General features: G+C 42.6%; 1 protein-coding gene across 1 annotated transcript in view; it reads left to right on the top strand.

Annotated features, from left to right (window-relative positions):
- LOC139351103 (diacylglycerol kinase delta) overlaps nt 1-13,520 on the top strand; it is a 65,738-nt gene extending 52,218 nt beyond the window's left edge. The window contains exons 17-31 of the mRNA XM_070992786.1: nt 532-597; nt 1,676-1,847; nt 1,943-2,041; nt 2,199-2,283; nt 2,386-2,493; nt 3,801-3,897; nt 4,027-4,134; nt 4,271-4,384; nt 5,458-5,592; nt 6,265-6,428; nt 7,252-7,357; nt 8,303-8,392; nt 9,109-9,222; nt 9,303-9,420; nt 9,650-13,520. Coding sequence (XP_070848887.1) covers nt 532-597; nt 1,676-1,847; nt 1,943-2,041; nt 2,199-2,283; nt 2,386-2,493; nt 3,801-3,897; nt 4,027-4,134; nt 4,271-4,384; nt 5,458-5,592; nt 6,265-6,428; nt 7,252-7,357; nt 8,303-8,392; nt 9,109-9,222; nt 9,303-9,420; nt 9,650-9,702 — 1,629 coding nt within the window. The 3' untranslated portion in view covers nt 9,703-13,520. The remainder of the gene's footprint in view (nt 1-531; nt 598-1,675; nt 1,848-1,942; nt 2,042-2,198; nt 2,284-2,385; nt 2,494-3,800; nt 3,898-4,026; nt 4,135-4,270; nt 4,385-5,457; nt 5,593-6,264; nt 6,429-7,251; nt 7,358-8,302; nt 8,393-9,108; nt 9,223-9,302; nt 9,421-9,649) is intronic.
- The last annotated feature ends 631 nt before the right edge of the window (nt 13,521-14,151 follow it).

A 14,151-nucleotide genomic window follows, 5' to 3' on the forward strand; every position in this document is an offset into this window, starting at 1 on the left:
TGTTTTCACTGGTTCTGGCTTCTGAAATGTAAATATTTTCAGTTTTTCTTGGTGAAAACATCTGAATATGTCTGGGTTTGATGCACTTTTGGTCAAAACAAGACATTTTAAGAGGTCAACATGAAATCTGGGAACTTGGCCGCAAAATGTTCTAATGATCGATGAAAGAATAGATGTATTGATGATGGAAATAATCAGCAGTTTCAGCCTGAATTTGTTGCGCCATAAAAAGTCATGCTGATACAGAGATAAAAAACATGTAGTAAATCTCGCTGGACTCCTGTCAGTCTCGTCTTTTTTCCAAATAATGTGATGCTTTATTGTTACCCGGAGGGAAATTCGCCTATTGCTTCTGCAAATAAAAGGCCTCTGTGAGCTGTAAAGGTATTGATTTCACGCTGCTTTCTGGTGTTTACGAACCTCTGCCCTAGCCTCGGTGTGTCCTGTATCTCCCAATTTACTCTCCTCTCGTGATGTTGAAGTGAGCCACATAAACAATAAAAACCTCCTCCTCTCTGTCTCCTCTCCCAGTGTGCACTGCTGAATGAAAAGCTCGATTCCCTCGTCAAGGCCTTAAGTGAGGAAGCGGAGGCCCAGGTAATAACGCTGCCACTCATAATCAGTATGAAACAGTCAAAGCGATCGGTGATTAAAAACTGTCCAAAATCATGAAGCTTTAAGTAACAGCTCAAGCAAAATGAGATTCGAACAGCCTGGAAAAAGTGACAGAAAGTCTGATTGACCAGTGTTGGGATGGTTGTCTGTGGTGGTGGTTCCCAAGCTGGGGGTCGGGATCCCTGTAAGGGGTGACAGGATACACCTGAGGGGTCAAAGTTTTCCTTATCTTAGCTTTTTAAGATGTTTGATGCTGTGTAGTTGTGTACAAGCGCCCACAGCTCATAAACATTAGAGGAGTTATATGATGCTTATTAAGTTGATTTCAAAGGAGGAAAGAGCAGTTTGGGATGAATTCGGTCCAGTTTAAGGATGCACAAAGTGTTAGTTTCCTGTATCAAACTGCAGCGTCTTCCACTCGGTGGGATAATGATGAAGCTGAAGTGAAGACTTAAGCGCTGTGTTTCTAAGATGCTTCCTGTGCTGTTTGCTCAGAGAGGATATAAAGTGTTCCTCCTCGCTTGCACAGAGTCCATAAATCCCCCTGATTCAGCCCAATCCTTTACAGGAGAAGCAGTAAAAGCAATAATGGTTTTTCACGCACCCTAAGTTTCCTCACAGGAGCTAAAAAAACAAAACATCGTATGGCTTTTTGTCTCTCTGCTCCCTTTGGAGTCTTTTATTTACCAGTTGAAGTCGGCACTCTAGAAGAAATAACGCAGCCCTCAGAAAGTCTGAAGTATGATTTCAACCTAAAGCTCAATAAAAGGGAAACTTTGCATCAAGCCTCATTTTCATAAATCAAATAAGGACGTCCTTTTCTTCAGCTCTGCCTGTAAATGAATAGTCAGTGCTGTCGCACTACTATGAGGCTCCACAGAGCAGGAAGCGTGAAAATATATGAATGAAAAGACATTTTGTGGTTTAATACTGCTGCTGTAGTCGTAATGTGTGAATGCTGCAGGGTTCCCAGTGCTGTTAAAATGAAATAAACAGGAATGAAACAAAAGGTCACTTAACAGGATTTGTTATAACAGCAAGAGGATGTTTCCACATCCAGGTGGTGCCAGCGGGTTCGGTGCCCAGCCAGGAGAGCGGCGGCTCGAGCCCCGGCGAAAGCGGCGGCGAGTCGGGATCAGACGGTAAAACTTACCGCTCCAAGGAGCAGCTGATGCTGAGGGCCAACAGCCTGAAGAAAGCCCTGAGGCAGATCATCGAACAGGCGGAGAAAGGTGAGAGGACGGCCTCTCCAGCAGCAGCCAGAAAAGAAACGCTTTCACTGTGGCCTCATCATTCTGAGACAGTCACGTCCTGTTTGTCATTCCAGTGGTGGACGAGCAGAACCGACACACGCAGGTCCAGAGGATGTCGTCCTCGTCCTCCATCAAAAGAGAAAACAGCGAGGAGCTGAAGGACGCTGAGCCGCGTAAGTGTCCCCTTTAGTTCCAACTCAGCAGGGACACGAGGCGAAGGGACACGCTCCGAAATGCTGTGTGTGTGTTTTATAAAGTGCTTTTTGTCAGAAAAGGTTTGCAGAAGACTCTGAATGTTTGATGTTTTTTGTGAATTGTGCCTCCGTCCAGGTCAAGGAAGCTTAAGTCCCACCTCCCTCATCGTCCTCGAGAAACCGGAGAGCCTCAACACCGTCACCTTCAGCGAGGACTCGGTGTAAGTCTCTGTGCATGCATGTCCTTCACACGCCAGCTGTGGATGAATAACGCGCACTGATGAGGCTGTGAGGACAAATGGACATATTTCCTGTGTTTGCAGACAATGTTCAGAGAAGTGTGTGATGAACAACTACTTTGGCATCGGCCTAGACGCCAAGATTTCCCTCGAGTTCAACAACAAGAGAGATGAGCACCCTAAAAAATGCAGGTATGAACTCACACACACACACACAGAAGAAACTAATTACAAGCTGTTCACAGAGCATTTTATCAAAATTATGTAACTCGACAAGTCTCTTCGCCAACAACAGTTTGTAGTGTTGCAACTGTAAAAGCTTTTATTTCCTGCCAAGATTGGCCTTGATTTGGTATTTATCACACACAGAAAAGACTTTGCTTTGCTGCAAAGAAGATTTTAGCTTTAGTGGATACTACAAAGTTATGAGCCTCGGCATAAAGGAAAGAGTTTAGCGAGATGATATTTGGATCAGTTTGACACTTAATTCATTGTGTGACTTTTTCTTTTAAGGTGAAGATGTTTATCTCAGTGCTGAAGCTGGAGTTTTAGAAGCAGTATATACTTTATATAACATCTTATTCCATGATATTTTTAATAATACTGGCTGCAAAAGCCAGTTCAGATACAAACAGCAGCACATCATCTGCATATATAGAAAGTAAAACCTCCGTCTGTGAGTATCCTGATTGTACTGAGGCAGCAGACTTCAGGTTGATGAGCAAGAGTTCAGACTGTTAGTAACTCCTCATGTTGAAGAGGAGGAATGAAGGAGTTTAATCACACACACATCAGTAACTATTGATCCAAAACCCCCAAAATATGAAATTTCAAATCTGGATAACACGTTCAAGGAGCTGACCATCTGCAGCCTCCGCGGATGAAGGAGAATAAAAACCATTAAAAAGCCAGATAAGTTTATTCAGAGTACTTTAGACCTAGAAGACAACACCTAAAAGCAACAATATAAAAAGACACTCAAATAGGATTTAAAAGAGTAAAATAGGATAGAAGATAAAATAGGAGACAGAAACAGTCCAGGAAGTAAAAGTCTCTTCATTTCACCCACAGATTAGGGTCGATGGACGTGAAACTCTCCTGGTGAATCAGCAAACCAAAAGATTTAACACTGCATTAAGAATATCTGCTGGTAGAAATACCAAAAATATCTTTAAAAAAGAGAAAACTACCAATCACAGAGCTTAAAATTTGTTGTTAACAGTCGATAGAAGTAAAGATTACGGTGATGAGAAAACCAAACTGCAGCTTAAATTCATTCACTTCTGGTCATTTTTGGCAGCTGAGGCTCATGGGTGTTGTAGTATGTGGAGATATTGGCCCTGACAAATGGAGTCATGCATGCATAACACAGTTTCTCATAAACCTCCATGACTGGTACATTATATGAGTGCCTCGAGCTTTAATTTGGTCTGTGCAGTTTTACTCTGATGAAACAAAGCCGGTGCTGAGTAGTTTCTTCCTCCTTTCTCCTCCTGCAGCAGTCGCACTAAGAACATGATGTGGTACGGCGTGCTGGGGACTAAAGAGCTGGTACAGAAAACATACAAGAACCTGGAGCAGCGGGTTCAGCTGGAGGTCAGACGCTCACACACAAGGACGAGGACTGTTCTGGGAAACAAAATGCCGTCAGCTGTTTTCGTCTAACATCCTCTGTCTTTCTCCCTTTTAACTTCCTCCTCTCTCTCTCTCTCTCTCTCTCCCCAGTGTGACGGTGTTCCCATGTCTCTGCCGAGCCTGCAGGGCTTGGCTGTGCTCAACATCCCCAGCTATGCAGGCGGTATTAACTTCTGGGGAGGCACCAAAGAGGATAATGTGAGTGTTGCTATGTGTGCATCCACACCTCCAAGAACTTCCTTTTCTTTGATGTCTCAGCTTTAAACAGCAGCTGCAGTTGTTTTGAACTGACACATTTGAAAGTGCGTTGTTCGCTCTCATCTCCTTCGTTCAGAACTTTGGCGCTCCGTCCTTCGATGACAAGAAGTTGGAGGTGGTGGCGGTGTTTGGCAGCATGCAGATGGCCATGTCCAGAGTCATCAACCTGCAACACCACCGCATTGCACAGGTACACACACATGCCGCCCTCTAATCACAGTGACTGTCAGCAGCAGCCTGCTTTGTGTTTAGCGCTGATTAGCAAATGTTAGCATGCTAACACATTAAGCTAAGATGTTGAACATGGTAAACTTGATATGTTAGCATTGCTATAGTGAGAATGTTAAATGAGAAAGCTAAATTGTGCACATACACTCTTAGACCTTGATCACACGTATGCTGATATTTTGCAAAACAAGCATTTTTCTCTGCTCATGCGCTAACAGATTTTTTTGAAATGCCTTCTGAAGTGCAAATTTTCTCAGTTTTTTCTGGCAAAGCAATGATGTCATCACCTCAGTTTGCACATGGTCATTGTTTGATTGTTGTAAACAGCATGCATCTGAAATTACAACGATGGCGGACTGCCAATTAGCTTTCGTTTGGTTAGCGCTGCTAGCGTGTGTGTTAGAAAGCTGATAAATAACTACAAATAAATGAATAGTTAGCGACTATTGTTTGTTTTTTTTAAGTTAAGATAACAAACTATGCTTGCTCAGAATGTTCTTCTTTGGTATTTCATGTGTTGTTGGTGTAAACTTTATTGCCACCTACTGGCCCGGCATGCTTGTTGAAGTCGTTTTTTTCACATTTGTGTACATACAGAGATAATTTGTAAAACAAAGGTCGTGTGGGCAGTTACATATTCAGCTGAGTTTGTGATTCAAAATAACAGCATTAAATTAAAGCTCTAAAATTCTTGGATTGCTGAACAACCTTGAGTAAGTTGTGGGGTCAGCAGCTGTTCGCCAAGAATATATTTACACGCACTGGTGTTAGATTTAATTTTCCAAACCTGAAGTCATTTCGAAACACTCCTTGACACGTAGAAACAGATTGCAGGGATGTATGAATGCACCATGCAATAAAGCACAACACACTGGTTCAACTGGTGTAACTGTTAAAGCTGCAGGTTTTAGAGGATCATATGAAATGCTCGGCAGAGGACAGAGGAGGTCAAGCAGGGAGGAGCTGTTCAAAAAAGCACTCAAGAACAAGAAGCCTCATCTGACAGCTGCTGTTTTCTGCTCTGTTGCTCCTCAGTGCCGTCAGGTGAAGATCACCATCCTGGGGGAGGAGGGGGTCCCGGTGCAGGTGGACGGAGAGGCCTGGATCCAGCCGCCCGGCATCGTCAAGATCGTCCACAAGAATCGAGCGCAGATGCTCACCAGAGACAGAGTAATGTCCGACTCGAATATGAATTACCTGCATGTGATGTTGAAGTTTTACTTAAGAAAAAACAGCAGCGCGAGCACGAAATACTGCAAATACTGCAGCTGGAAATCCACCGTCAGCTCTCTCCTTGTTGACTCTTTCTATTTCGGGATTTCTTAAATCAAATTCAAGTCCACTGTGTTTGTTCTCTCCTCACACTGCTCAAACCTTTGAGAGCTCTCTTGAGCCAAGCACATTTGGGCAGTTTGTTTCCATGGTTTCCCTCCTCAAGTACCGCAGAGAGAGAAGAATGGTGGCTCGCTGGTTTTATCCTCCTAAATGTCGCTTTTATTCAGTCAAATGGTGACAGCAGTGTTTCAGGTGAGCGTTGTCGCTGCTGGATGCCCGGTCGAGGCTCCATTATTGCAACAACACTCTTATCTGGACGTAATAAAGCAACCGTGTACTCTCTTTTTTCCTCTGTTACCTCAGATTTACAGGTGGAAACCTTGTTTTTCCTCTTGTATCTCAGTCCAGACATGAACCTCTTTTACCTACACACCATAGCTGCTAGCATAGGTGGCTCTTGCATTCGATTGGACCGACTGAAGCAGCATTTCATTGAAAAAATCCTCGACTGCAGCACAAATTTGCATGTCTCAGGGCCTAAAACCTCTTCTGCCTTTGTGCGACCAGGCGTTCGAGAGCACGCTGAAGTCATGGGAGGACAAGAGGAAGATCGACAGCTACCGCGCCAGCAGGCCCCGCCTTAACTCCCAGCAGTCCATGGAGTACCTGACGGAGGAGGAGTGCGCTCAGGTTCAGCAGCTGGGCATCGTGGCCGACACGCTCATCAACAAGTAAGAGGAGCTCCAGGTTTTTCTCTTTTGACTGCAGAAAAAAGCAACTTACCAGCCCCTGGTTGAGGATTTACAGGTTCATATGACTGTTTACGTGATTTTTCTTACTTTGCTAGTTGAACCTTGTCAGCAACCTTCCTTTTTTCATTATCTTCGTCTGTGTGTTAAGAAGACGAAGGAGTCGGGGGGGAACTTTGCTCTACATTTTGGGATTTGTTCATCCCACTGCAATTAGCTGGCTTATTTGCTAAGTTTTTTCTCTCTGGCACTGACGAGCCATTTTATTTGTCTTTACTCGCACATATAACTTGTTTGTCTTCCTCTGAGGACGTCCCAGCATGTCTCAGTTTGTCTTGTTTATTGCGATCTCCTCAGTCGTGTTTCTGAAACCAAACTCTCCTTTCGGGGATGATGAATATTTTAATCACATTTGTAAGGTTATCGCAGAAGTTGGAATGGGATTCATTGTGGTAAAACATAGATGAGAAGAGGTTTGATAGGATCAGTTTTCTTACTGAATCGATTAAGTTTGGATGAGAAAACCAAGCGGAGACGTTTAGAGGGCAGATGGAGACTCAGACAGGAAGTGAAAAGCTGTACAGTTTTGTTATTTGCTGGTGAAGACCATGGCTAAAGTTTTCAATCCAAACATCCACAAACTGAAGCCAAAGGCGGGACAGACGGAGAAGGAAACCAGGCTTTTGTCCCATCAACAGGCCAAGACGACTTGTTGGAATAATCTCCATAATTGTGCCCTTTCAGCCTGTTGAAATAATAATTACAGCTCTTTCAAGTCGATGATTTCGTCCCTCGTCCTCCCCAGGATCCGCGACGCAGCCAAGACCCACAAGCTGGTGGAGCAAGAGTTGGCTCACGCCGTCAACGCCACCGCCCTGGTGCTCACAGAGGCCAAACTGTCCAGCCCCGAGGTAAGGCGAGGACGACCGAGAGACAGATGGATGGACATATGGCTGATTTGATTTGGCGAAATGGAGAGTAAAAAGCCTGCAGATTTTCAGCAATACGCTCGAGTCAGCAGTGACACAGTGATGGAGAGTGGCATAAAAACAGACTTTCAGAGGACATTTGGAAAAAAAACTGCCCGAATTAGATAAAAAAAAAGACAGAAAAAATTCAATAATGTTCAGAATTTTAAGCATTTATTGAATTATTTGACAGTTTCATGGTTATATACAGTAAATGTTCTGTATTTAGTCATATAATTACTCATTCTGTGAGATCTCACACTGATCTAATTGAACATTTTGACTCTCCGTGCAACGTTCACTCTAACCTTCACATTTGGCACAAATGTTCACCTGGACGGACTAAATTTGCGCGACCATAATCATCACAAAATTTCACTCAAATGTCTCGTAGGGTAACGAGATGAGGTGATGACGTTTTATTGATCAAAAAAGTCAAAGGTCAGCTTCACTGCGACATCACAGTGTTGTGCAGAAACACTTTTCTGGCCGTTATTCAACACCATAAGTCAGGAGCAGAAGGCGAGATTGTGACCATACTTCACATTTGGTTGGATGCTGAATTGGTGACACAGCATCTGATGTCAGCGTGTCCCTAAAACAGCAGAATTATGCAGCTCCAGGATCATCATTGCTACTGATCAGTCATGCGATCTCAAAAAAATACCCAGAAATATATGCACATGGGAGAAGTTAACCTTTTCTAACACGTGGTTAATGTTGTGAAAGGGTCTATTTTAACCTTTAAACTAGGATCTTGTCCTAAAATCAAGCATCAAATGTTGAAAGACAAAACACTGAGAAAAGGGAGTAAAAGTTACTGTTTTGTTGCTGCACGATGAGTTATTTGTTCTGATATTTCATCAGCTCTGTTGTTTGTGTTTTCAGTGTCTGAGTCGCAGCACGGCGGTGGAAATCGTCAACAGCAGCAAAGTTCTCCAGGCCGAGACCAGGATGCTGCTCGATGGAAAGCTGCTGGTACGACTCTGCACGTTTCGCATTGTGCTGTCTGTTTGCTCTCTGTACACGTTTTGTTTGACTTAGCTTCATTTACCCATTCAGGAAGTTTACCTTTATTCATGACGGCTCTTTGTGCAGATATAATGACAACACTAGTGCGAAGCACGGCACGCACTCAACGACAAATGTTTATCCAAATTCATTTCCCTCTGTGTTCTGCTCTTATCTGCTTTGCTTTTTATCTTCTGAAACCTCTTTCAGACTGCACTAATTGGGCTAAACGTTCACTGATTTTATCTCCTGTGATTCTGAGACGCTGAAATGTTGAATGCCGGGTCCGATTTTGCTTCCATAAACTCACTCGTGATGAGACGGACAGCATTAAATGAAACTGTGATGATTAGACACAGACATAAAGCAGCGAGCAGGACGTATTAGCATAATATGTAAATGACTTTTAGTTTGAGAGAATTTGCAATACGCCCCAACTGTTGACAGAATTGCAGGTTAGCAGATGTTTACTGTTTACAAATCTGTGAATCTGCATAATATTCGCAGGGTGTCTAAATGTACATCGTCCTCAGATGGCAGACAGCAGATGTTAGCATTTAGCATTTTCAGATTTACAGATGGATCTTTTCAGGGCCGTTATCGTACGGTTTCATCCGTCCACGCTATCAAATAAAACATTATGGCCTGCGAAGCTGACGCGCCGTCTCTTCCTTCCCCCGCAGTCGGATTCTCCTGAGGAAGAGGAGCTGCGATCGACTCTGAACAGCCTCAGCGCCGAACTCCACAAGCTGGATGACATCCACTGGATCTGCCCTCTCATGCAGTGTTCAGAGGAGGTGAGTGGGGGGACGTTGGGTCTGTGTTTATATGTCGCGATGGCGCAGTGGAAACTAGAAGTCTGCCGTTTGTTCTTCAGGACTCGGTGAGAGGCAGCACTAAGAGCAGCGGCAGCAGCATAAAGCTGAAGATCATTCCCAAGGTGAAGAAGGAGAGAGAGAAGCTCCACAAGCAGAAGTCCAACAGCTCTCTGTCAGGTAAGAGGTCAGGACCGAGTCCTGATTCAGGTTCTACCTAAGGATGCCCCTAACTGATCTGCAGGATGGAGACTCAGCACGATTACAGTTCGATCATTTCCTGATTCTTGTTCGCTTGGGTGCCTCAGTGTTTTTTTGTCTCCAGAGACAGCAAAGTAAAGCACATCTCCGCCATCTTTTTAGCATCAGGCTAATGATTTATTCTTTGTTTTCGCTCTCCTTCCTGCAGGAACTTGGGATATCAAAGGCGGGCCTGGTGAGGCAGATTCCTCGGGAAACTGAAGTCCATGAGGTGCTTTCTTACTGCCCCCCCCATACATCCAGGGGTGAGGACCCCCCCCTCCTGTCCTCCTCCCCTCTAATCGTGATACCTAGTGGCCTGACAGAGGTGTGAGGAAGAAAAGAAAACCATCTTTCCGACTTTTCCTCCCTGTTTAACCTCCGTTTTGCAGGGAGGGCTTTGGTTTCCTCTGGTTTTTCTTTTTAAGGGGTCCGGCTTTGCACCGCTTTGCTTCAACTCCGGCATTTTGCTTTTGGTTCTGTTCACCCGCTCGAGTTAGAAGCTGCCGTGGCCGGCAGCGATTGAGACGGAGGACAAGGGAGGTGTTGAATCAAAGCGTTCTCGCTAACTTATTTTTTCTTTTTTGACAAAGAATTGTGCTTATGTGGTGCTCTCCTTGCATGTCGAGTGCAGCCATCTTATTTTCTATCTCTCATGAGTCGTTACAGTCTTTTAAATCTTTTCTCTCTTCAGTGGTTTTATTTCTGGACTTAAGAAACAGCCTTTGAGTTTTCTCGAGACTTTCGAAGAGTATTTATTTCTTTTTGCTACTGCCATGAGAACTCGAACGGCAACAAATCAACAAAATGAACAAACTGAAACATCTCAACCTTATCGTCTACTGAACTGGAGAATATCTTAAATGTTGCAAAAAATGTACTGAGGAATGTACTCGTGTGGACTATTAACCTGTGAATAATGATAACGTTAAATGCTAAATTATAAAAGATTTCACAAAGGTTCTACTATTGTGGTTCTAAAGTGGTTCTTAATAGGCTGTTGTCTGACTTGTGTGATCCGAGGTTATGCAGCCAACGCTGCCAAAACGACGAGTCATTTCATCTGATGCGACGCTTAACGACGGTACGTCACTCAGCTATTATCAAAGTCTAAATGTGACTCGTGGGAGGAAAAAATAACAAAATTCATCCAAGTGTGCAGTTTTTTCTCCCGTTTTAAGAACCATTTTGAGCACCAGATAAAATGACTCCATCGTATTTGGCAGCGTTGGGTGAAGGTGTTTACAGAAGGAGGAAGCATCAAGGACACGTTAACAAAACATTACAGCTACTCAGTGTGTTTCTCCTACTTTGCCATATTCCTGATTGTATATGTAACATGAGAACAAGAGTCAGTGGATATTTGATTTTGCCTTGTCTGTGGTTAAAAGCTATTATTATTATTATTATTATTATTATTATTATTATTACAAATATATCTATTTTTTGTATATCTTATTTTCCCAATGGTAACCTGTGAAGCTCTCGGCTTTGCTGCTTCCCCCTTTGACAAACTCCTCGGCCACTGTGCATATAATCGAAGCCAATTAATGCTGTTCTGTGTGTCCCTGCATGCATACTTAGCCTTCCTTCGCCTCACAGTGAGGGCCGAAGTTGCCTCAAAGTCGCAAGTTTTAGCTTTTAGCAGCATTTGGAAATGCTGTTTCTTTTAACCTGCTTGCTGCGCCTGATGGTTTTACTGCCAGAGAACACTTATTTAGCAAAAACAAACTCAAACGTCTGTCAAATACTTTCCTGTGTTGTCCAAACTTCAGCAGTGTATTGATTTACACCCTGTCTGTCCACAAGGTTCCCCAAGCAGGTTACAACAAACTTGATTGCATGTATCCGATGCTGCTGTTCGGAAACGGCTAAAACATCGACGTTTACGTGCTCTAGAGGCAACTTCTACCCGAGGTTTACAGTAATGTTCTTGAAAGTTCTTTTCAGACACTTTGGGAAATTTGTTTATTTGCTGTGTCATTGCAAGATGGACAAGAAGAATAATATCTTCTTCATCTCTGTGCACTCAGTAAAGAAAGATGTGCCTAGCTTAGCTTAGCTTAGCAAAACAAAGAAGAATTGTGAAATTCTCTCCGTGAAAAGTAAGATAGCCCTCAGCAACTTCCAACTGTACAGCTTTTCACTTATTTCCATGTAGTCCTGTCTTGTTAGCGAGCAAGTTATCAGGAAATCCCAGAGTCTGATGTTTTGTTTCCGTGTGTTACGAAAGTGTTCAGAGCTAGCAGTTTTGCTATTGGCTCCAATATGCTAGCAAGCTGCATGTTCAACAACGTTTTCTTTCTACTAAAACTGTTAAATATACACATACAGTAGATAAGATAGCTTTGTAATTGTTGGCGCTCTGATGGAAGTAGGCTAGCTGTTTCCCCGGCTTCCGGTGCTTTATCGTAAGCTAGGCTAAACAAGTCATGAAGCTAACGGCATACTGAATGGACAGAGATGACTTTCACATAATTCTCATCTTAATGCACTGTAGGACAGCCAAAATGTGTGTGTTTGTGTAAAGAAGTGATGTCCGCTAGTTAAGATTAAACCTGAGTCAAATATTAGCTAACTGTGCGGCAGCGTAATTAACTACATTTTAAAGGTACTTTTCATGGTACACAACTTATAGTTGGTTTGTTGTAATGCAACTCCACCACATTAAAAATCATAAAAAAGGGACGTGGAAGTTAACAGTTTTGACTCAGGGCTGATCAAGAAGGACAAAGTATGTGTTTTTTTCCTCAAACTTTAACGTATATCCTCAAACCAGGCTGTAAACTTGTAAAGGATCATTTCTTTTTTCCCATTCACGCAAAGGGTTGGTTCTTGATTTTCTCAGTTATTTAGCATTTATGGTACTAACCTGAACCCTGATAGGGCTGCATTACTGTGAGGCGTTGTAGATGTTCAGCTCTGGTAGGATTGTGCTACTGTATCCATAGTGTGCCAGCTATATGCTCTACACCTTAGAGGCTTTAGTGGTGTCGTGCCAAGTTTATACCGAGTTCAGTGGGTTACGAGACATACGAGGTGTGTGCGAGTGTGTGAGCTTCAGATGCGAGAGTTGCTGTATGTCGTACATTTCAAAGTTTACTGTATCTTGCCTTGCACTTTACAAAGAAGCAAACTTAATAGGAAAAAAGACATTTGTGTGCATGTGTGCGCGTGTGTGTGTTTAAGATTTCGAGTGTTTTTTTTAATTGATTTGATGACAAGAATCTTTTATTTATGATAAATGTATACAGACAGAAGTGTGTTGATAAAATGTAATATATCTAACCAAACATAAAAGAATGATAAATATATAAAGATGTATACACAAATGTTTATTACATCCGTGGTTGTACAGTTACTCCCACAGCAGCTTGAGATCTCCCGTTTAACGCAGATGTTATTACATGTGATCGTCATTTCCACTGCCGCAGTCTTTCCGATGCTACACCAATTGGTATTGAGCTATATTCTAAGACGTTAACTGCTATTAAAATAAGCCAAAGTTAGTGAATTCTCCAGTGTTATCACAGACTACGAATGAACTGTTTACACAAGTAATTGATGTCATATTCAGCCTGTTTTTAGCCAATATTTGGGTGAACTTTTTGCATTTTATTTTGAAAATGTAACATCAATTCAGAAAGATGACCTTGTGCTTTAATTAGCATTTGTGTTGAAAATGAATGCAACATTTGTGGAAGCCATTTTTGGATTAAAAAAAAAAATAGTTTACTTTATTTTAACCAAGGATTTCACCGTTTTGTTGCTGTTGCTGTAATCTTTTGTTCAGACTTTTTGACTGAAACTGAAACGCCCACCATGTTTGTGCAACAGTATTCCATAGATGACATTTGTGAACGCACCCCCGATCTGAACAGCCTATATATTGAGACTGTGTGCGCAATGCTGGAAGCCAGACTAGATGTTGCACGACCTTGTACGTTGCGAGGTGTTTTATTGTGTTATCGTGTGCAGTGTGTAACAAAGACAAAGTCAGCGCAACCCTTTGGAGATTAAATGAATTATTGAAGTGTGAAGCTTGTGTCCTTTGTTGCAATGTGTTGATGATGTACTGAAAAAATCCAGTTTTAGGATACGTTTAACTCTGAAAGGTACCGTCACGGAACCTAAACTGCCCAAACTCTGAAGATAGTCATGTGAAACTGTCTTTGAGTATTTGTTGGACAGAAATGTAACGTGACCGTACCTTTAGCTAACAACATTTGGTAAATTGAAGGTATTAAGCACTGAAATTGAACTTTCGTTCACTTCCCCGTTAACCTGCTGCGCTTGTTTACCTTGCAGGGGGGAGAAAAGTAAAGGCCTCAGTATGCTTCAAATGAACACGTCTTAAGGTAACACTGTTTATACCTCTGTTCTGCCTCACTCAGGCCTAGTCCTCACACATGGGTGTTTTTAAAACGTAGCTTTCACTCTGCATTTTGACCTTTCGTCCACACTAACGCAGTTTTATGTCGCAGGTGAAGGTGGTCAGAAAATCTGCTTGCATTGTTGATGTGTGGACAGCGAAAAGTTTTTGGTTTTCATACACTTGATTACATTCACCCATTGTTGATACATCTGCCAGTGTTGTGGCTCTGGGGTCCAGTCTTTAGATGATCCAATGAGCAGGTTGTTTGAAGCATACTGAGATGCTTTGTCAGATGG

Source organism: Chaetodon trifascialis, chromosome 23 (assembly GCF_039877785.1).
Source record: "Chaetodon trifascialis isolate fChaTrf1 chromosome 23, fChaTrf1.hap1, whole genome shotgun sequence".
NCBI classification, from domain to species: domain Eukaryota; kingdom Metazoa; phylum Chordata; class Actinopteri; order Chaetodontiformes; family Chaetodontidae; genus Chaetodon; species Chaetodon trifascialis.